The sequence below is a fragment of the Pocillopora damicornis genome, chromosome 13 (assembly GCF_964200805.1).
Source record: "Pocillopora damicornis chromosome 13, jaPocDami1.2, whole genome shotgun sequence".
In the NCBI taxonomy this organism is placed as follows: Eukaryota; Metazoa; Cnidaria; class Anthozoa; order Scleractinia; family Pocilloporidae; genus Pocillopora; species Pocillopora damicornis.
In genome coordinates, this window is record NC_142682.1 from 2,923,626 (window position 1) to 2,947,104 (window position 23,479).

At 41.1% G+C, this 23,479-nt stretch overlaps 2 protein-coding genes across 3 annotated transcripts; both read left to right on the forward strand.

The window, feature by feature from the left end:
• The first annotated feature begins 41 nt into the window (after positions 1–41).
• Positions 42–9,217, forward strand: LOC113671253 (NACHT domain- and WD repeat-containing protein 1). 2 transcript variants are annotated; one of them, XM_027187456.2, is made up of 7 exons: positions 42–275; positions 1,504–2,009; positions 2,637–2,839; positions 3,040–3,373; positions 3,977–4,704; positions 4,928–5,140; positions 5,624–9,217. In XM_027187456.2, exons 2-7 carry the CDS (start codon positions 1,562–1,564, stop codon positions 8,930–8,932), a joined length of 5,235 nt encoding a protein of 1,744 aa, XP_027043257.2. In that variant the 5' UTR covers positions 42–275; positions 1,504–1,561; the 3' UTR covers positions 8,933–9,217. The 2 variants fall into 2 exon arrangements, with proteins under 2 accessions (XP_027043257.2, XP_027043258.2); XM_027187457.2 differs by having other exon boundaries at positions 69–495.
• Positions 9,218–11,016: 1,799 nt separating this feature from the next.
• On the forward strand, positions 11,017–22,909 carry LOC149035014 (NACHT domain- and WD repeat-containing protein 1-like). The gene is made up of 10 exons (XM_089191149.1): positions 11,017–11,152; positions 13,123–13,231; positions 13,458–13,950; positions 14,388–14,590; positions 14,681–15,014; positions 15,878–16,602; positions 17,039–17,251; positions 17,539–19,239; positions 20,095–20,919; positions 21,515–22,909. The coding sequence occupies exons 2-10, from the start codon at positions 13,181–13,183 to the stop codon at positions 22,310–22,312; spliced, it is 5,343 nt and encodes a 1,780-aa protein (XP_089047275.1). The 5' UTR covers positions 11,017–11,152; positions 13,123–13,180; the 3' UTR covers positions 22,313–22,909.
• The last annotated feature ends 570 nt before the right edge of the window (positions 22,910–23,479 follow it).

Sequence of the window (23,479 nt, forward strand, 5' to 3'; positions counted from 1 at the left end):
ATCTTGTCAACTTATTATGCCCGCCTCGTGACATTAATAACGCAAAGGCGTCGCCTGACGAAACAAGCTTAAGTCATCTTTGCTGGATCAGAGCTCAAGCAAACTTAAGCTGCCAATAAATCGACGTATATTGACCGCTCTGATGATTCTTTCAACTGTGCTGCGAGAGGAAACCCGTAGAAATTTTGTGTCGTGACATGGTGTACTCCTGCATTCCGAGGGCACTGAGGGTGATCTTAACATCGTGTCGCCATGGTGTCAAACTCTGATGACAGGTTTACATTACTTATTTATTCACTTCTAATAATCATTAAATTCGATTCGCGCTTCGAACTTAGAAACTGAGACTTACCGCTAGTGGGTTATTTTGTTGTTGCTGTTGTTGATAGAAAAAAAGATCATAGTTTGTTACTACGCACGGTAATATCGGAGAGAAGTCTCTTTCATTTAACGAAAATGTCAATTTTCAAACTTGAACATTGGGAGCACATGCAGGTAAGCGCCTAAAACCTTCTCTAACGGACACTTCGCCTTTTTATTTGATTCTTTACTACGAATGAGCTCTAACTTAAAAGATTTGATTATCTTGCTGAACAAAGCGTCAATAAGTAAAAAAAAAAAACACTGACACCTCTCGAAAACGGACACGATGTCGAAAATCTCTGCTTGAATAAAGCACAGAATTACAATTATCTAATTCATGATTATTGAGAAAATTCAAGGGATGGAAATTTGTTTTATGGATCGGGGTAATTTTGTGGCTTTACACGTTTCGTGGTTTTGTATTTCACAAGTAAAAAAGCGGTTTTACAATGAGTATTCTTTAATTGAACCTACAACACCTGTGATCGCTTTAAAATTTTCAAAAATTAATCTACATATTCATCACATGTTTACAAAAGTAATAGCTGCTGGGGTTAAAAATGCAAATTAGTTTTATATTTTCAGTTCGCAGCAAGTCACGCATTGTGTTTAAATTTTCCAAAAGAAGAAAGAGAGGGAATAACGCACTCATACCTTTGTCTCTTGCATTAAATTTGTCACAAGCTCTTTGGGTTGGTGTACTTATTTTAGTAAAGTACGCCCCACATGACAGGTTGTAGTTGCGTTATTTTCTCTATAAAACTTACTTAGAGGTTGATTTATAACTTTCATCACAGTCCTGACAAATCTGTTGAAAACATCTCGATTTGTCGGTCAAGTTAGAGGTTATCATACCGCCTGACAATGCCGGGAGCGCTGTTTCTGCGAGACGAAAGAAAAAATTGACAATAGAACATAATGAAGTATTTTCATGTTACGTTATTTCTAAACTAACATAGGAATCGCATATATAAATGGACTTCCAAAGCCACCTCAACCGAAATTTAGTCACTGGGTTCAGACACAAGCTCATGGATAAAGTGACTGTGTCGCTTTAGCTCAGCTCTTAATAACGACTTTATAGTAATGGTTACATATGTGGTCATCGTAACCGAGAAATAACTGAAAAATATATTTCAGCTGCTGGTTTAAACTTCAACGATAAGTTTTCTCCAAACACAAGCGTCTGTCAAGAACAATGGGTGTTCTTCTGTCCAAAAAGAAAAACAAGGAGCGACATGGCTTCCAGGTAACGGAAGATGAAAACTCCGAATCTCAGAGGAGTTCCGAAGACGAAAAGGAGCCGAAAAGTGACGATGATCATTCCGATAACGAGGAGAAGGACGAAAGTAAATCTGACCAGGAAGAAAGCGCCAGTGAAGACAATGAAGACAAAAAAAGCAGAAGCAGTTATTCGGCAAGCAGCGAGAAAAGCAAATCATCTCGAGAAGATGAAGGTGTTGAGGAGGAAAAAGACGAAGACATCGAGGTAGAAGAAGGCAGTGTTAAAGATGTCGTCTCGGCTCGGACTGAAGTGAACTTAAGTTACGAGAAAAGAGTAGAGAAAGCCCTGGTTGGTGATATGAATTTTGAATATCCAGAGCAAGCGAAAATTGTGAGGATCTTTACCAGCTCCACGTTCACAGGTATTTTTGTTTCTCATTGGTTCATAAAATAGTTCATGTTTAGACCTGGGGATGATATAAAAACAACGAAATCATCCTTACAGGTGACCTACAAATGAAGAAGTTGCGAAAAGCACATCCTGCAAAAATTCATGCATCGACAGGATTCGAATCCGAGCTAAGGAGAGGCTTTATTCAAAAGATGAATTTTCGAAGACTACAAGACTTATTTATATATAGTTTTTAGACTTAAAGAGTCTGGGATCACATAAAGCGGGTATGTTTATTCTTGTCAGTTTTGACCAACGTACGTTTCGCAGCGCAGATCAGCTAGAAGGAAAAAACTGATTGAGAGCTCTACATCTAGCGATTGGGGTGCTAGTTGTGCTAGTTCATATGATTTGCTATTATGGGCTAGAGAGCTCCACGGTAGAGGGGTCTGTGGAACGTTTGTGCTTGGTTTAGCGGAGACGATTACACAGTGCATGACATGCGCACGTGAACCCAGTTATTTCGTTGCCTTTCTTTGCTAAATATTGAAGACTTTATCAAAGCTGCTGCTTATAAATTTCAGAATCCTTAGTTTCGTGCAAGGGAAAGATAGTAAAGATCGAACTTATTGGCTTACGGTCTTTATTTTACTTTTAGACACTTCAGTGGAGCGCAACACACTGATGGAGCGAGTGTACCCCCGACTCAAGTCCTACTGTCAGGAGAGAGGACATGACTTTCAAGTGGTGGACATGAGATGGGGAGTCCGTGATGAGTCCACTGATGATCACATGACCACTGAGCTGTGCATGAGAGAGCTGCGCGCATGTCAGAAGCTGTCCACTGGACCCAACTTCATTGTAAGTTAGAGTAAGGAAAAAAAAAAGACCAATGAGCTCTCGCAAAAAGGATCATTTTATACACATTGGTAACTTTGGTACCAATAAAAAGCAAAATAGCATTTAAAGATTTTGCTTTTTAAAGGCAGTTTTCAGACTAACCGGTTTTGAAGTATTTTTTGACATGTGTGATTGCAAATCCTTTTTTTTTTTTTTTTCAGACGTTTCTTGGACAAAAATATGGTTACCGTCCATTTCCTACGAAAATAGTGGCCTCTGAGTTTGAGAAGCTCCTTGGTGCGGTTGAAAATCAGGACGATGTTGCGCTACTGAAACACTGGTTTTGGCGAGACGACAACGCGGTTCCCGCCCAATATCTGTTGCAGCCAATCACATCGCTACTGCCCCACTATCGCGACTATGCGAACGAGGAGTTACGTAAGAAAGCGTCTGCCGATTGGTGGACAGCGTTTGAGAGAATGCAGGTTGTTTTGAGGGAAGCCGCTGACAAGGCTTTGGATGAGAAGAGTGAACGGCATAAATATCACATGTCAGGTATTGATATAACTCAGGAACACAATTATATGTTCTTAGCACATTTTGACGTCATCTGTGATCTGCTACTGAACAGACGCACGGTAATAAGGAATTCGTAAATGAGATCATCCTCGCAGGTGAGCCGTAACTAACCCTTTAACCCCCAGAAGTGATTCACATGTTACTTCTCCATACAATATCCATGAACTATCCAGCAAACAGGTAATGAGAATACTCAAATGTATCAGGTAGAAGTTGTTACCTTGATCTAATACCAAATTCTTGCAACTAATTTACAAGGAAATGTTTGGCAGCTAGATGGAAGAATTAAAAATCCGATCCTGGGAGTTAAAGGATTAAAGAAACTGCAGAAAGGAAACATGTAAATATTCAGGAAGCCTGAATTTTTTCAGGATACTTTTCTGTCATTTCTTTCATCGCTGCTTACCTGCGAGGATCATTTCTTTACCTGTATGATTCAGGCAATTAAGGTTCTAAGAGGTGACCCCATCAAAACATACACAAAACGTTTTGACGTAGTTACCTAGGTTGATCACATTGAATACCTCTTATGGCCATAAAATACCTTTCTGTTATACAATTATTTGTGTCCTTTCACAGTTACCGAGGACGAAATCCGAAGAGGCATCATAGACGCTTCACATCCTTCAAGCCATTGCTTCTGGTTTAAAAGAGTCATCACAGATCTCCACGACAAAATTGAGAGTAAAAGCGCTGGAAAATTCATTGATAAGACGTGGGGAGCCAATTCATCGGTAGATGAAACTGCCCAGAAATTACTTAACGTTCTTCGGGAGAACGATCTTCCTCAGGCGTTATCAAGCGCAAACATTGTGAATTATGACATCAAATGGTCTGAAGATGGCGTCGACCCATCTACCTCAGAAGAACATTTTCAGTACATAGAAAAACTTTGCAAAGATTTTTATGATACCCTGACTCAGATGATCGATAAAGGGATTGAGGAGAAAGAAACATCTGGTGCGAGAGATTCGTTTGCAGAGGAAGTATTTCAGCATGGTTCATTTTGCCAGAAAAAGTGCAAATCATTTCATGGTCGTAAAGAGTTTTTGGAGGCTTCGAAAAACGTTCTAGTGAATCATGAAAATCAAGCTGTTGTGCTCCATGGAGAATCGGGTTGTGGAAAGACGTCGATTATGGCGAAAATTGTCTCCGAAGTTAAACAGTGGCTTGAAGACGACTCTGCTATAGTGGTTTTACGTTTTATTGGTACCACACCCGAATCGTCTGGCATCAGGCCCCTTTTAAGAAGCATATGCGTTCAGTTGTGTAGAGCGACCGATCAGAATACTACAGATATACCGGAGGTATGGTTTGCAATTATTGTACCTATAACTGGAAGGGTCGAAAAGATTATTGATGTGTCCATAAGAATGAATGATTCGTCAGTTAATTCCGTAATATATCGTTATATATCACGAGGTTAACACATATGTTAAGTCAGCAATAGCGGGAATAAGGGCCTTACTGTGTTTAGGTCGAGGAAAGAAAAGGAAAAAATTATTCAAAACTGTTCCATTTTATGCTTAGGATATTAAATCCCTGAAAGACTACTTTCAAGAATGCTTGAAGAAGTCGGCTGAAAATCACCCCGTTGTTCTGGTTTTGGATTCATTGGATCAACTCTCCATAGATGACGGTGGCCGGCAAATGGACTGGTACCCAAGACAGTTACCAAGCGATGTATACGCCATTCTTTCCACGCTACCCGGCGAGGAATATCAGGCCTTACCAAGTCTCAGAGTAAGTTGAAAGCAGCATCCGGAAAATTCACGCCTTTGTTCTTTTCTTTCCATGTCAATAAATTTGGATACTAGGACTCCTAACTGTGTGCCTAACTGTGTTGAAAAACATATTTGTCATGTCAAACGCCTCCACCACAAAGATAAGTACTGTATTTCACAACTCAACCATTTATTATTTTTTTGTTAATCACGAGGTCGCGTAAAATCACATGACCATAACGTCACTAACTCAATGGCACGCAATGCGTGCAAACAAGATAAAAAATATTAACAAAAACAACTAAACAAAATATCAATGTTCGGTCGCAACAAAATTAAAGCAACTATCTGTTCGCTTGTGCTTTCCTCGCATTAAGCTTCTGCACAGAATCGAAGAATATAATCTTAAATGCTTTCTGTTTGAGCTTTTACCATAAGTCTATGATATATTTTTTTGGTTAGAAGCATGATTTTATTGATTCATTTTCTTTGCACATGGTAGACAATCCTTCCGAGTGAATGTTTTTTGGAAGTACCAAAGATTCCTCTTAATGAAGCAGATGTCATCCTTGACAATTGGCTCAGAGCAGGTAATCGAGCAATCCTACCAAAACAGAAAACCTATGTCATGGAATCTTTTCAGAAGTGTCCCCTTCCCTTGTACCTTAAGCTGGCTTTTGACGAAGCCCTGCGATGGAACTCGTACACTCCTTTCTCCGAGCTTTGCCTCGAGCCATCTGTGCGGGAAATCATTGATGACATGTTCAGCCGGGTTGAAAGACGACACGGGAAAGTTTTGGTCAGTCATGCGCTGGCCTACATCACAGCATCTAAGAACGGCTTGACAGAGACTGAGTTAGAAGACTTGCTCTCGTTAGACGAAGAAGTCCTTAATGATGTCTACCAGTACTGGACACCTCCAGTGAGAAGACTTCCACCACTTCTGTGGATTCGCATTCGGTCTGACATTGGTGACTATCTTATTGAACGAGGAGCTGATGGCACCCGGGTGGTATTTTGGTATCATCGTCAGTTCATCGAAGCTGCAAGGGAAAGATACTTGGCAGGTGATCAAGCTACTAAAATTCACGCCATTATGAGCGAATACTTCCTCGGGAGGTGGTCTGGCGGAATCAAAAAGCCATTTCTTAACAAAGAAGGCAAAGAGATGTTCATGGACAGATTGGTACCAAAGCAACCATTGATGTTCGACTCGAGTGACGACAACGAGATCTTTAATCTTCGCAAGTTGAGTGAGCTTCCATTTCACTTGTTTCATTCTGGAAACCTAGAACAAATGAAACAAGAGTGCCTTTGTAACTTCGAGTTTCTTTTGGCAAAACTGAGAGGAACCTCTCTACAAGTTCTTATGAGTGATTTTTCGTCTTTCCTTGACGCAAAACCGGAAGATAATGATGTGGATCTCCTTCACGAGTGCTTACAACTCTCTGCTTATTCGCTCTCCCAAAATGGTAATCAACTACCCACACAGTTGATAGGCCGCATGTACAACTTTTTAGAGAGACAGGAACAGTACCCTGATGTGCACAAGGTCTTGAAGCAAGCGCTGAATTCTTCGACAGCTTGTTTTCTTCCAAACAGAAAGTGTTTGACAGCGCCTGGTGGAGCACTGCGTTCTTCCATCGGATTAACGCAGTCTGGCAGCGATGTCATCAGCATGGCTAAAGATAACCGCACTATTGCAGTGTCAAGCCAAACATCAGATGGCCTTGTTGTCAGAATCATTGATTACGTTAGTAATAAAGAAGTAAGAAAGTTTACTCTTCAACAGCCGGTCGAAATGTATAGCACAAATTTTAATCAAATAAGTCAGAAGAATCCTGATTTATTGCTGCTTGCTGGATCGCATAAAATCTTCCTGCTCAACACACTGTCTGGACAAATAGTGCAAGAATTTCAAGTTTCTGATGACGATTGGTTTTCTTACAACCCTTATGCTCCAATTTCATTTGCCGATGATGAAAACTTGCTGGTTGCTATCTGTCCTGACTCACTGAGGGTATGGCAGGTAGAAAATGGTACACTTCTCCACACCCTACCCCTGAAAGGCGTCAACACAGAAGACGAAATTGGTGCCATAGATGCTCGTGGAAGCTTTGCGGTCTACAACGTACGGGGGACAAACACGGTGCACTTCATCGATTTGAAAATTGGCCGAGAAGTGCGAAAGATCACCATCTCATACCCTAAGAGTAAAGGTTCCAGCGAAAAAGTCTTTGTCAAGGAAATCAAAATAACATCCCTTGATCAAGTGGCTGTGATCCCATCTTCATTTGATAGTTTGCGACTTTACGATCTCTCAGCAAACCTGATTCGTGAACTAACAAATTTCAAGATGCAAGAAGGTCTTCATCGAATGCAGGTTACCGATGACGGCACGAAAGTCGTGACAGCTGATATGTATGAAATCTGTATCCTGAACCTGGAAACAAACGAAATGGAGAGATGTCTCAGAAGTCCAATTTTTCGGATGCGAATTTACACACGTGATGGAATCCACATATTGGCGGTGGGACAAGACAACATCCTACGTGTCTACGACAAAAGTCGAGAGGAAGATGACGAAAACCAAAAGGATACTGCTCTCAGCACAATACAAGGCAACACGATTGCTGACCAACTCACAGCCATTTCGCCCAGTTTTGATCAACGCCATGTACTAACATGTGCTGTTATTCATCTTCGGAACGAGCTAGCTGTCTGGGATGGGCTTACTGGTAAAAGAGTTCGCCGTCTAATGAATCTTACGGTGTTTCCGAATCCCATTCACATGTTCACCGCCACCCGCGCTGTCGGCTTCATCTACGATCAGGAAATCCCACATTACAAAGTGTTCAACTTTGCTGAGGGAAAAATTGAGAGAAATCTGGAAGGAAAAGCATGTAAAAGGATGAACGCGTTTGGATTCATTGACCAAAGACGGATGATCTCGTTTTCTAGAGGAAGGCGATTCGTCAAAGTATGGGATGTTGACAGTGGCAAAGTGCTGAACGTGGTGAAGTTCAAAGAAAAGCAACGATTCGAGGACTTGTTGATCAGTAATAACGGCAAAACGGCTGTGTGTTCACTAGCAAGCCAGATGACTCAGCATCGCGACAAAGAACTACGCTTGACTGTTATTGACACAACCAGCTTCAGCAGCAAGAACCTTCTGTACAAAGGCGAACAGTTAAGTCTTTTTAACGCACGGATATCAGATGATGGAAACTATCTGGTCAGTTTAGTACAATATTCTCAGCCACTACTCTGGAACCTCCAAACTGGCCAGCTGATACAAAAGCTGTTTGACCCGGACGCCTACGAAACGGCCAGCACCGTCGCAATTTCGGGAGCATCGATGACAGCCATAACTGGAACGGGTGACCAGAAGATCAAAATATGGAGCATCGAAAGTGGTGAGGTCTTGCGCTGCATAGATACTTCGCCTGTCCTCGAGCTTTTTATTTCACCAGATGGGGAAGTGATCATTTCCAAATCTCAAGAAACAAATGGCTTCGACGCCTGGGAGACGAAGACTGAGAGGAAACTTGGCTCGTTCACTACTGACGGTTTCCCAAATCATGCGAAAAGTTTTGGAGACAGGCTTGCATTGGGACTTGGCGAAAACCCTAATCTGATGATTCTCCATTTGCATCGTCCCGCACTGAAAAACAGAATGGAAGAAGAGAATTTACAGTCTCCATATGACGGTCTACCCGTGGAAGCAACCGTGGAAAATTTCCAAGAAAAACCTACGCGTGATGACGGCATTGATGATGATAAGGATAATGATAACAGTTCCATAGCCTAGAAAACCGGTTTGGATAATCTGGGATGACTTATTAGGTAGTAAAACTGAAGGACTAAACTATTTCTAGTATGTTAAGTTCTTGCGTGTTGTTACTAGCTGGTGACGTTTTTCTTCACCACAGACGCTTTGAAACGTTTCAAAAGCAAAACATGGTTGAACTTTGCTTACCATATTACCAAAGCTATATATTCACAAGGATTATATTATTTTTACTTCAGCACCGTAGCACCTGTAGCTGCTTACTATTACCTCTGAAGAAATAATAAATCTCTTCATTTTCTGTGATTTTTCACTAGTCTTCTTTTGCGTTCGATATTTCATGTTATGTTTTCTAGAATTCAATTTATTGTGGGATATATTGAAAAAGCAGGCCATGACTCTTCATTAGCCCTTTCACTCCAAAGATCTGATTGTTAATTCTCCCCTTTAGTTTCAAAACATTTCTTTGTAAATTAGTGACGAGAATTTGATGTTAGATCACGATTATGACAACTTCTACCTGTTAAATTTGAGTATTCTCATCATCTGTTTGCTGGATATCGTATGGATATTATAGGGAGAAGATACATGCTAATCACTTCTGGGAGTTAAAGGGTTAATTATTCCCTTGTCACGGTGACGAAAGTTCAAAAAATTGATCTGTCGAACGATAGCCAGTCAGCGCTTATCAAATCGTTTTTGTTAGTTCGGCCGTGTTATAAATTGATTGCTTTACTCTTATCAAACGGCCTTCTCACTTATTTCCCAGTCTCTAAGGTCTTCTTTAGCCCGTCCGGCAGCTTTCTTCTAGAGTGATTTATAAAATGAAAGCTTTTCCACTAACACGACCAAAACAAAGCATTTGGTCAGGAATGCAGTAGCAAGGTACTCCAGGAGATGGGCCAAATGGCCTACACTGTCGCAGCTTATCTCAGTTTCTGTAGCTTAGAGCAACTTAGATTATACTTTTCCTCCACGGGATGGGATGGTTGTCGGTCGCATGGCATTCCTCCCACCCCTCCCCCCTCCCCCCTCCTCTCCCATCCCTAGGCTAGGATTTCGTCACATTTCTCGGTTAATTTGCCGTTAGACCACCTTGTCGCACACTGTAATAGATTGTGTTCAATTATTAAGTGTGGTCTGCCTGTGGTAATACCAAAAGCCAAACTAAGTAAAAGTTCCTAATAGTAATTTTTCTTATTCCCTGCCATACTACTCTTGTGATGTTGCTTCGGAGGTTTTGATATTGGATCAACATTCCCTCAATTGATGTTTTCCTTTATTCTCATCACTTGTCTGCTTGATATCGTTTTGATACTGTAAGGAAAAATTCTGTCTTGGTCACTCAGGGGAGTTAGAAGGTTAAACTAGTGGAGTAGAAGCAGTAGGTGGTAGGAATAGCACAGTCTGAAGCAATCGCAAGTCTAAACATGCAAAATTTTAACATCGTCGGCCATAGGACGAGAGAATTCAACGTTGATCTTTCTTTCAGCTGAACAAATGATTTCTCCGTACCACTTGACAATACTTAAAGCTGATGTAAAAAAAGTACAAAACCATGACTCAAGTGTGGTTCTGCGACACTTTTTCGATTAAAAAGGCGTCGGTCGGCCCAACCCTCCATTCCGCATTTCGCATCATAGACGTTTGCGTTGTGCTTTTGAAGAATTTCTCGTAATTAAAGGGTTTCATATGTTATGTTAGCGGTCATTAGTGCATGTAGTGTCGAGGCGTTGTAATTCATAAGTGCATTTTATTTTTGATGATTACAGCTTGAGTTTTCTACGGCTCCTTTTGCACACCCACAACGGTTTACAATAAGTTGAAACAAAAGATGTCAAATCGTACTGTTTTAATTCAATCTTCCAACCGTAACCCTAGTGGTTGATCTATCTTGATCTTTAGATGATGCTGTAACCACAAGTTTTTTTGTTAGCACCGAATCTCGACCTTTCCCAACAGATGGCACCGAGTAAACTATCTTTAATTCCGGCTTACAACACAAGATGGAACAGCAAATTCATATCGCGTTTTATTTCATATTTTACAAACCGTGACGACTAATTGACAAATCAGTCTTGCGTGACATGTTCCTGTTTTAAATCGTTTTCTCTTTTGAATGTTAATGCTACGCGAAGAGGTTTCTCTTTCGTAGTTATCAAGTGCACGTTGGCGCCAGAAAAACTGCAAAGTTGTACAAACAGTGAACTAGACCATTTAAGGACAAGCTCACTATTTAAGGTTGGTCTGTTCTTTTTTTTTTCTTTTCTTACACCGCCTGGAAGTGTTTCGAGCGAATGCTTCATTCACGCTATGTTGACAACGATATGGAAATCGACGAAGAATTGAAGATTTCGGCTGTCGATTGAGCTTAAAACACGATCCGCGAGCTAAATGATCACGAAGAACTTAACTGACAACGCTCGAAGAATGCTTTTGCTTATAACGAGGACACAAATCATCAGAAATGTTCGACGAGAAACTGCAGTGATAATGCTGTCGAAAGAATTGTTTTTTATTCGTAGATAGTGTGTTTTATGGTCTTCTTGAATAGATTAAAAGTTACCTGTCTTCGGCGGGAAGATTGTCACAAAGAATTAAATCTAGTTTCGTCACTGTTTTTTCTTTTCTCTCCCAATAGAAGAAGAAAAGCATAGTTCAGGGTAAATAAGGTAAAAACTGGGGTTTTTTTTGGGCTTTAAAATAATGCCCGAGGTTGTTTTGAATTTATCAGTAACCATGAGTACCGTTTCTAACATATAAACTTAGCTTATTTAATTAAATCACCTATTAAATACTGGAAGGATGATAAATATCTTATAATTTCTGTCGAGTTGCACTAAATTCGTCTTTTCTTTTATCTTTCTTTTTTTAACAGAGATCACGCAAATGTATAACTAAAAAATTCATATGTCGATGAAACAGCTAACATTAAAACAAAACATCGGGAAAATTCCGAGAAAACGAATATTTTCTTCGGGATTGGTCGGGTTTTTCTATTTACAATTGAATTTCCTCGCTGTATGACCCGTTTTTTAAGAAGTTTCGTCGACTTTATTTTTGTTACTTTCGAATGATGTTATTTGATCAAAAAGGCTTAGGCGTTGTATAATCACTTTTAAAAAGCAATTCAAAGCTTCTGTGATTCCCGCGAATTTCATCGAAAGCATAATTGTCATATATTTTTTCCGGTGTTTTTCACGGCTAAAACTGGCCTCGATCCTGTAGTTCACATTCCACAGCCACCTTCACTTCTTCAAATACTTCACCACATTCAGTTTTAATGATGTAAAGGGGAATCAGAAACTCCCACCCTGATAATGATTCACGATAAAAAGTCGACAAAACCTTCTCGTTCCACTGAGGAATTGGCAATCATATTTTCTACGGAAGAAGATAAAATCCTCCTTAATATCTTTGTTGATGCCTCAAACAAATTTTAATCGATTAATGCAAAGGGGACATTGCGGAACAGAGACTCAGTCGGCCAAGTTAAAAAGAGGAGGTTGTAAGTCTCGATTACTTACCCTTGAATGAGTGATGGAGACAGAAATTCTCCTTACAATATCAATATAATATCAAGCAGACTCGTGCTGAGAATAAAGTGAAATATCAATCAGGGGATTTTTGGTTGATTCAATACCAAATTCCCCAAATTAACATCATAACAATTATATGGCAGACAGTAAAGAGAATTACTAATGAGATCTTGAGAGTTCAAGGGTTAAGGGGGAAGTCTAGGGGCATGTTTATAAGGGCAATTCATTTCTTTCTCGTGCGAAACAAAGGGGGGGGCTGGTGCGTATTTATGCAGAAAGGTCATTTGATAATATCGTTGTTATGACTTTTATTAGTTAACAGTATTTAAAATCATGCCCCTTGAAGCTCATCGATAGAGTGGCTGTGCCATTCGTCGCCTTAACTCAGCTCTTAACTTTTTAACTCCCATGAGTGACCAAGAGAGAGTTTCTCCTTACAATATCCAGAGAATATTAAGCAGACAAGTGATGAGAATAAAGAAAAATAGCGATTCGGGGATTTTTACCCGATCAAAAGCCAAATTCTCCAGACTAACATCGTAAGAATGCATGGCAGAAAGTAAGGAGAATTACTATTGAGATCTTGGGAGTGAAAGGGTTAATAACGATTTTATACTAATGGTTACATATGTGGTTATCGTGACCGAGAAATAACTGAGAAATATCTTTCAGCTGTTGGTTTGAACTTCAAAGGCAAGTTTGTTCCAAACACAAGTGTCTGTCAAGAACGATGGGTGTTCTTCTGTCCAAGAAGAAAAACGAGAAGCGACAGAGCTTCCAGGTATTAACGAAAAAAACTTGTTCAAGTATACTGAGATGGCTGTAGTTTAACTTTAGAACAGCGATATATCAGCTGCGTGTTGTCACCCCTAAACCGAAGTGTTTTAAATAGAAATTCTGACCAAAAGAGGAAAACAAAGTGCACCAAGAAATAAGTTTGGAAAGGACACGGGTGATGTCACTGGAGATAACTCTTGGTTTTGTTTTATTTTATCACTCGTCATTAGGTCAGTGCAGTTCCACAGGACGAAGACCAAGCGAGAAAGGAGACCGCTGGCCCAAGTGATCGGGAAGACCTCTCGGGAAAAAGAAGGAACGAAGATGACGACTCCGAATCTCAGAAGAGTTCCGAAGACGAAAGAGAACCGAAAAGTGACGATGATGACTCCGAGAACGAGGAGAAGGACGAAAGTAAATCTGACCAGGAAGAAAGCGCCAGTGAAGACAATGAAGACAAAAAAAACAGAAGCAGTTCTTCGGCAAGCAGCAAGGAGAGCAAATCATCACAAGAGGATGAAGAAAAACGGGAAGGAGTTGATGAGGAAAAAGGCGAAGAGGTCGAAGTAAAAGAAGGCAGTGTTAAAGATGTCGTCTTGGCTCAGACTGAGGTGAACTTAAGTTACGAGAAAAAAGTAGAGAAAGCCTTGGTTGGTGATATGGATTTTGAATATCCAGAAAAAGCGAAAATCGTAAGGATCTTTACCAGCTCCACATTCACAGGTATTTTTTCTTACCATTTCGTGAAATAGTTCATGTTTTGATCGGAGATGATATACAAACAACGAAATAATCATTACAAGTGATTTACAATTGATTGAATTGCATAAAAAGAATCCTATAAAAATTCAGGCTTCGACGGGATTTGAATCCGCACTGAGTAGAGGCTTAATTCCAAAGATGAATTTTCGAAGACCACTAAACTTATATAGTTTTTAGACTCAAAGAGTGTGACATCATATAAAGCGGGGGTAGTGCTTGGTTTAGCGGCGACGATAAGACAATGCATGAGATGAGCACTTGAGCTTGGTTATTTCTTTGTCTTTTTTTGCTAAATTTTATAGACTTTATCAGGTTGCTGCTCATTAATTTCAGAATCCTTCGTTTCGTGCGAGGTAAGGATCGAACGCATTGGCTTACGGTCTTTGTTTCACTTTTAGACACCTCGGTGGAGCGTAACACATTAATGGAGCGAGTGTACCCCCGACTCAAGTCCTTCTGTCAGGAGAGAGGATATGACTTTCAAGTGGTGGACATGAGATGGGGAGTCCGTGACGAGTCCACTGATGATCACATGACCACTGAGCTGTGCATGAGAGAGCTACGCGCATGTCAAAAACTGTCCACTGGACCTAACTTCATCGTAAGTTTGATTCGAAGCGAGATGCAGAATCCCTTGTAGGCTGTAGGTGATTATCCTAGAAGCACGTCTCACATGTTTGCTTTTCTTCAGACCTTTCTAGGACAAAAATATGGTTACCGTCCTTTTCCAGTGAAGATTCATGTCACTGAGTTTGAGAAGCTCCTTGGCGCAGTTGACAACCAAGATGATGTTGCACTACTGAAACACTGGTTCTGGCGAGACGACAACTCAGTTCCAGCTCAATACCTGTTACAGCCAATCACATCACTGCTACCTCACTACAGAGACTACGCGAATGAAGAGTCACGAAAGAAGGCGTCTGCTGAATGGTGGACAGCGTTTGAAAGAATGCAGGTTGTATTGAGGGCAGCCGCTGACAAAGCTTTAAAAAATGAGAGTGAGCGACATAAGTACTATATGTCAGGTATGTGGTAACGGTGTTCACCTCATTAACATCCTTTCATATTGTCCAATCAGAACAAAGAAAATATCACAACGAGCCAATCAGATCTAGAAGTAAAAACAAGAAATCTGCATGGATCGCGGGAAAACTCGAATTAATCATTAGGCTTTGGCTTGGGATTTACATCTGATTGATGAAGTGGGTGGCACGAAATTTCTTGACCAATCACAGGGCAAAGTGAAGGAAAACTAATAAAATCTCAGATATGTTTCGGAACACAATGGAAGTTCTGACTGATCAATATGCTGCAATGTGTGCTTAAAAGTTTAAAACCAGTTGTGTCGATTGATTTGGATCTCAACCTGGGACGTGATTAGCGCAGGTAATGCTATTACTATCCTACGGAGTAAAGTTTCATGTGCGCCATGGAGGAACGAATTTCTACCGAAGGAACCATCAAAGTACGAGTCCGTTCAATAGCTCACTTTTCCTTCGGCGATGAAGGATTCTGGAAGACTTACCAGACGAAGATTGTAATAGGTTGTTTTTAGATGGTTCTATCAGTTCTACTGGATTTCCAAAGAAGGCTCAATACTCAACTTAAGGTAGAAAGCGATTCACCTAAAATAAGCCGTCCCGTTTTTCCTTTTGAAACATAGTCGCTCAAAACGTGTAGTCCGATAGCTCACTTGTATTCTCCAAAATTCTCATCTGTTCTTAAATTTTTACTATTCCTAAGCAGTCCAGTGGGTTCAGAGATTCTCCTGGAGTGCAAATTAGTCCCCTTTCTTAGCATTACCTTGAAAACAATGGATAAAATATACGCGAATATTTACTTGTTTTCTTTAGCGTATTAAAGTGCCTCCTTTCTTTTCTTCCTTTAGTGACAGAGGATGAAATTCGACGAGGGATAATCGACGCCACTGGAAGGGACAAGCACTGTTTCTGGTTCAAGAGAGTAATCACTGATATCGGTGATTTTGTCGCACATCCCAACGCTGGAAAGTTTGTTGACAAAACTTGGGGAAATCCCTCGTCGGTCGATGAGTCGGCGCAGACGTTGCTAGCAAACCTCAGAGAAAAAGATCTTCCCGAGGCGTTGAGTAATAACAGCATTATTCACTATGACGTCAAATGGCATACTAATGGTATCGATCCGAGTGCTTCACAGGAGCACAGGCAATACATTGAGAAGCTTTGTACGGATTTTTATGACACCTTAACTGACAGAATTGAACGAGGTATCGCGGAAGACCAACTAACCCACACAGAGGATCTTTTGATTGAAGAAGTGTTCCAACATGGTTTGTTTTGTAGGAAGAAATGTGAGATGTTTCAGGGCCGAGACGAATTTTTGACCGAGGTGAAAGACACAATCTTGCAAAAACGAATTGCGGTGTTGCATGGGGAATCAGGTTGTGGGAAGACATCTTTGATGGCTAAAATTGCTATGGATGTGAAGAAATGGCTCGGTGGAGAATCGGCTACAGTGGTGACTCGATTTATTGGAACAACTCCAGATTCGTCCAATGCAAGATCATTGCTACACAGTATCTGTCAACAAATTTCAAAGGCTAATGTGGATTCCCAGGGTGCAACAGTGCCGCAGGTGAGTGATGTTTGTAAGTAATCCGGGATTGCATCTGTAAAGTTTTTCTTTTCCCCAACACCCTAACCCTAACCCTAACTCAATCATCACATTACAAATTAAAGCCAATCGCGATTGCAATTTTGTGGCGTCTCTCTCCGCTTATAAGTACTTATTTTGGCTTCTCAATGGCTCCTTACGGTTACTTTATTTGCTCTGACTGGCTTTGATGATTACCTAAGTCTTTTTCGAAAACCGCTCCAGTTGTTTTTAGCTCTATGTAGTGTGGAGTGGTTTTAAATGGGTAATCTAATGTTTACCTCATTAGTAACCATTAAAAAGAGAAGACACTGCTCAAAAATTCGCAAACTATAGCTGGCGCTTTCCAGATTCCAAGTATCTCAAAGAGTTACACGAAATTCTTTAACAAAATGGGCTAATAAATTTTCTTCAATAGGATATGAAGTCTCTACTGGAATTTTTCCCTACATGTTTGAAAGAAAACGCCTCGTCGAAGCCTATCATCTTGGTACTGGACTCCCTGGATCAACTGTCGGATGATGAAGGAGGTAGAGAGGTGGACTGGGTGCCCAAGGAGATACCGAAAAATGTTTATATGATTTTGTCAACACTTCCTGGAGAAAAGTACATTTGCTTCCCCAAGCTTCAGGTAAATGCCCGCGTTTTAATGTAGAATGTCTTTAAGGTTTTCGTTAACGAGCTGAATGCAATTGTTTAACACTAAAGTTGTGAGAAATTCAGGGAGACCTACGCAAACTGCCAACCCCCGCAGGCTATCACTTAAGTAACTTGGTACATAACAACCATTTATTTTTGACCTTCGAAAAAAAGAAAATATATTTTTTAATGTCAATGGTGTCAGTTCATGCTAGGAAGTACAGCCGCACATAACGATCTCTCACGTTATTCAATAATGTTAATTTTATTTAACACTAGGAAAAATACGAGGCCTCTGTCCTTCTAAAAGTTCCAAAAATACCTGTCGACACAGCGAAGCAAATACTTAACAACTGGTTCAAATCAAGTGGACGACAGCTGCAAAGTGAGCAAGAGAAGATTGTCTTGGAGGCCTTTGAAAAGTGTCCGTTACCTTTGTACCTAAAATTATGTTTTGATGAAGCCTGTCGATGGAAATCCTACACGACTCCAAGTGATACCAAACTGACGCCATCTATAAAAGGAATAATTCATGACCTTCTTGACCGTGTTGAGAGACTTCACGGTAAAATCCTTGTAAGCCAAGCTTTAGCATACATTACAGCGTCTAGGAATGGGTTGACAGAGCCCGAGCTGGAGGACATCTTGTCCCTGGATGATGTGGTCCTTAATGATGTCTATCAATACTGGACACCACCTATTCGACGGCTGCCTCCTCTACTGTGGATTCGAATCCGATCCGGCATTGGAGACTACCTCATTGAACGAGGTGCCGATGGCGCTCGAGTCATTAACTGGTATCATCGGCAGTTCACAGAAGTTGCTCGCGAGCGCTACCTTGGAGACGAACAAGCAGCAGTTGGGATCCATTCAAACATGAGCGAGTATTTCCTCGGCGACTGGTCAGACGGCGTGAAGAAGTCTTACGTGGACAAGGAGGGCAAGAAAATGGCCGTGGATCGACTGGTGCCCAAACAGCCGCTTATGTTCGATGTAAGTGAAGAAAAACCCATCTTCAATTTGCGCAAGTTGAGTGAAGTACCGTATCACCTTCTTCATTCCAAACAAATTGATAAGCTCAAGCAAGACACGTTGTGCAACTTTGAGTTCCTTTTAGCCAAGGTCCAAGGTAGTTCTGTGGAAGCAGTGCAACAAGATTTCAATGCTGCTCTTACCCTTCATCCAGACGACAGGGAGTTTGACCTCCTCCAAAAATGCTTCAGTTTGTCAGCACACGCACTCAGGCAGGATCCTCGTCAGGTGTCTGTGCAGCTCATAGGTCGCCTATACAAGTACATGCAAAAGCAAGAATGCCCATTTCTGAAAAAGGTGTTAATAGCTGCACAAACTCCATCTGTACCTGCTTTCATCCCAAACCAACAGTGCTTGACACCCGCTGGTGGCTCTCTGATAAATTCCATATCAAACGAGGAATTCCACGGCGGTATCGAGCATGTGAATTTTACGAGTGATTCCAAGACAATCGTGACATGTAATCGAGGCTCAGAAGGACTATGTTTGCTTTACGTTGATGTGAAGAGTGGCAGGAGACAGAGAAAGGTTTGCTTCGACTCTTCCGATACGGATGTAAACACATGCTGGTGTGCAAAGATAAGTAAAAAGAACGACGATATCTTTATCGCATCAGGGTCCTCGGCCAATATGTACCTTATCAACGCAAGGGCGAACAAGATTTTACAAGAGTACAAACCCATGAAGGATCAAGGGAACTGGTTCCGAGGATTTCCTTCCGTTGCGTTTGCCGAGGATGATAAGCTGATTGTTGCCCTTGGGGATTCCGGTGTGCGAATCTGGGAGACTGCAAGCGGTAAGCTTCTTCATGACGTGAATGTCAAAGGCATCAACGTCGAAGAAGAATTTGGATCTTTGGACGCGAACGGAGGACTTGCTGTTTATTGCGTTCGCAACACAAAGACGGTTCACGTTCTAAATGTGAAAACTGGAGAGGAAGTTCGCACGGTAGGTACACTTTAAACCCTCTTGCTTCATATTTGAGAATTTACTTTAAAGTTCGTGACCGTGAATAGATGACGCTTTGCGGTTTGGCTGCAAAGGGCGATTAAATTGATCAATATTTGCCTTCAGTTCAATTTGCCAATCTTTTTTTTACCACTGGATAGATAACGGTGTTAGGCCTGAGTGGAGTCCAATTTGGTCTGTAATCATACGAGTTATAACAAAATCAGACGACCGGGCAGCGGGAGTCCGATTTATTTATCACGAGTATGATTACCGACCGAATTGGACGACACGAAGTCTTATTACCAATTAATCATGAAAATTACATTTCCGAGAAAAGAAGAGAAGCTGAGTTGCGAAAGAAAGGGAAACTTTGTATTAAAAGACTGACAAAGGAGGCGTAAATTGTTTAATGTCGTTCTAAAATTGACTACTTTGACAACTTTGAATGTGATTGGTTGAATTAAACCACAACTTTGAATGTGATTAGCTTATTGAAATGTCCGATAACAAACTGTCCGACTTGGCAAGTTAATTTGTAGAAGAGTTTTTAAAACAATCACAATCCAGGAAATTGTAATTTTTATGATTAGCATTAGAGAGCCTTGTCCAGGTGTATGCTTGTCTTTCCACTTATCACTTAGTTCTCATTACCTCCGACTCTAATATTGCCATAATTAAGTTGGTCATCGCCTGAAACGTCAGTTTTAAAGATGCCTCCCCCTCGAGTACTCTACTTTACTTGCCCACATAGTTTTAAATCTTTGCAGGCACCATCCTACCATATCACGACTCAGTTAAATTCCAGGAACTGAATATTGTTTTTAGGATACTTACTCCAACATTCACTTTCAGATAAACGTGGCGTTGGACAAAGAGGAGATCCGAGGGGAGATGCAAGACACGAAGGTAAAAGAAATCCACCTTACTTCCAGAAAGCAGTTACTTGTGGTATCAGAAGCCTCTGTTAAGTCACAGCTGAAGGTCTACAATGCTGAAACGGGCGAGTACGTTTTAGACCTCAAAGAGTTTGGAATCGGTTACAACAACCGCCTCATCGTAACTGAGGATGGAAAGAATGCGATAGCTATCAGAAACAATTATGAATTGGTGAAGTGGGAAATTCACACGGGCGAACCTACCATCGTAGCGAGGTTGCAACCAGCATTTGGTACTTATGGACGTAATGGAGATGTCGTGGCAACTGCCGGATCAGATGGAGTTCTTCGGGTCTACGATACAAGAGAAAATGTTGATGAGGACGAGACGGATGTCACAGCCACTACGGCAGGTTTTGCTGATTCAATATGGACGCTGACAGTTGCGGCAGATAACCGGCATGTGATTGCCAGCTGCACTGTGAAGATGATGCCTGAAATTGCCGTGTGGGATGCTCTCGCTGGGGTCAAAGTCCGCTCTATCAAGGCTATGAACTTTCCTCAGCCACTACACATGATAGACGATAAGGTCGGTGTTGGTCGAATGGCTGTTGGAGAAGCTAAGAAGGATCACTTTGATCACTTCAAGTTACTTGACTTTGGTCAGGCGAAAACGACTCGTGTTTTGCAAGGGAAAGCCAGCAAAAGACTGAATGCTGTTGGATTTATAGACAAAAAGAATTTCATGGGGCTGTCACGTGGCAGACGGAGTTTAAAAGTTTGGAACGTTGACACAGGCAAGGTACGCAAATATTTGATGTTTTACAGTCTTTTTATTGCTATAGAAAATCAAATAGTTGGTTGGTGACAAAGAAAGAATTATGAACTCCTCTCTTTACTTTACAGAACTCAAACTTAAGCACCTCTCTTTTTTCTATTCACTGTGTTCACACAACATTCATGAGATAGCTTCTCACAGCAATATGCAGGACCTTTGTCGCATATAAACCCTTTTATGGCCTAGCTTACTAGCCGAATTCTCAGTAGCTCAGCGGTAGAGCACCGGAGCGCAAGCCCCAAAGGACTAAGGATCGATTACCAAAATGACCTCTCTTCCAAGGTTACTGAAATAAACGCACTTCGAAACCCACCCAGTTAAGCTCGTAGTCAGTGCATCATTTATCGCCTTGGCTCAAGACATAGTTTCGGTTTGAATTACACTGTTTTGAAATAGTGTAATTAATCCCATGCCCCGCCCGCTAAAAAAAAGACACAATACATCAGAGATTACGAACTACTTAGAAAAAGTTCCATGCCCTTACCGTGACTGGTAAAAATTAGGTGGAGAATTCTTAGGTCGCAAGCTGTTGGTTAATCAATATTTGTTTTACGTGCAGGTTGTTGGACAATATAAACTTGGCCAGAAGTATCGCCTTGAGGGGATCTTAATCTGCAAAGATGGCGGTACGGTGATCTGCTCTCAGGCCAGCTTCCACGTCGAGCAAGAAGATCAAACAGTTCCCCTTTTGGTTTTTAACACCAAAACACACGGGCACAAGACTATGGAACCCATTAAAGACGAGCAGTTGGGATTGGATGGTTCAGCTATCACTGAGGATGGTAAATACTTCATCTTGCAGCTTAAAAACGACCAGGTAAGTGCAATATGGAACACGGAAACCGGCAAGCTGATGCACACCTTAGAGGAAGGCTCAAGTGGGAGGAATATGGTCGCAATATCATCGAAAAGCATGCTCGCCTTAACAAGCCACGAGAGCCTTAAAGTTTGGGAGATTCAAACTGGAAAGCTGGTTAACGACCTCTTTGCCACGGACATCGACAAAATTTATCTCAACGAAGAAGGCACAATCGCCATTACCACTGATTCCAAGGGGTATCAGCCCCCATCCTTCGAGGCTTGGGATCTGATAAAGGGCAAGAAGCTCGCCTCCTACACCGTCGACACAAATCCGTCTGCAATCTGTCCTCTCGGTGATCACATCGTCTTCGCAGCACCAGCTAGTGTTACAGTTACGACGCTCAGATTGCATATTCCTGGAAGTGAGGAGAAGAAGCCAGCGCTTTCCTCGTATGGCGACCACGTAGAGCTGAGCGAATTTAAAGGAATGATGGGTCCCTGTGATCCTAATGATGATGACGACGACGAAGATGATGATGATGGCGATATTCAATAAACGCAATATGACTCTAACGTAATCTTAGAATTTTAAGTCATTCGTTGTACTCTTCGTTGCATGCAAGTTCTAAATGCTGTACCCAGATCCTAGTTGCTTGTTTGGAATTGCCCTAGGCAAGCAAGATGTTAGTCGAACTGTTAAATGATCTACCAGTTTTTCAATCGAGTGGCGAAAACATTACGGGATTGCTTGGACTAAACTATATCACGCATATTATAATGCAACGCAGATCTAGAGGCAAAAGAAATTTAAGATATTGGACGATGATTACGACGTATTTATCAATAAACCACAAGAAGCTCAGTGCTAGTATTAGTTACGGTAAACTAAAACTGAACCTGAAACTCAGTGAATGATAGAATTTTGTTCACAAGCTTCTGTTTAGAGATTGAGTAGATTCTTAGTTTTCACCAGAGAGATTGTGCCAGGTGACAAAAAATTCTACTTTTTATTAAAATAAAATTGCTTTGTGGTTTTCAGAAAGATTACTTCCGTAGAAGCTTTCGATGTCAGTTAAGATTTAAAAAAATGTCGCTGAGTGTAAAATATCTGAGGCATTTGCCATTAAACAGAAAAAGGCGGTAAGACTTCTCATGACATTTTGCACGTATCTTACAAGAAACATACGCGATAACACTACACGCAAAATAACGAATCCAACACAGTATTTACGTTAATTATCAACTCAGTTCATAATACCAAATTATCTTGATACACCGTCCTACCGACGCAGCACCACACCCCCTTTATTCACAGCGGTCAAAAGTCGGGCATGCGCAGGGGCCAGGTATGGCCGGCTGCGCGCCAATTTCCCGCGGAAGATCCGCTGTCGCGCGAAGTATGCGAAAGAAAAGAAAAACAAAACGTTCATGGAAATCTGTAAATAAGGGTAAACGGAAACTCAAACTTTTCGAACATTAAGCGATTCAATCGAAGGTATCCTGTTGACTTGCCACTGCGTTGTGAGTTTTATAAAATTAGCTGCGCAGTTTTAAAGTAGCTAGCTGGTGGAGTTGTTCATAATTCCTTCATGAAAACTCGGTCCTGACAACACAATCTCAACCTTTGCACATGCGTTCATGTATGACCGCTGGGTTAACAAACCCAAACTTAGCTTGTGTATCTAACAATTTTTCGAGCCTACGATATCATTTGAGTCAGCAG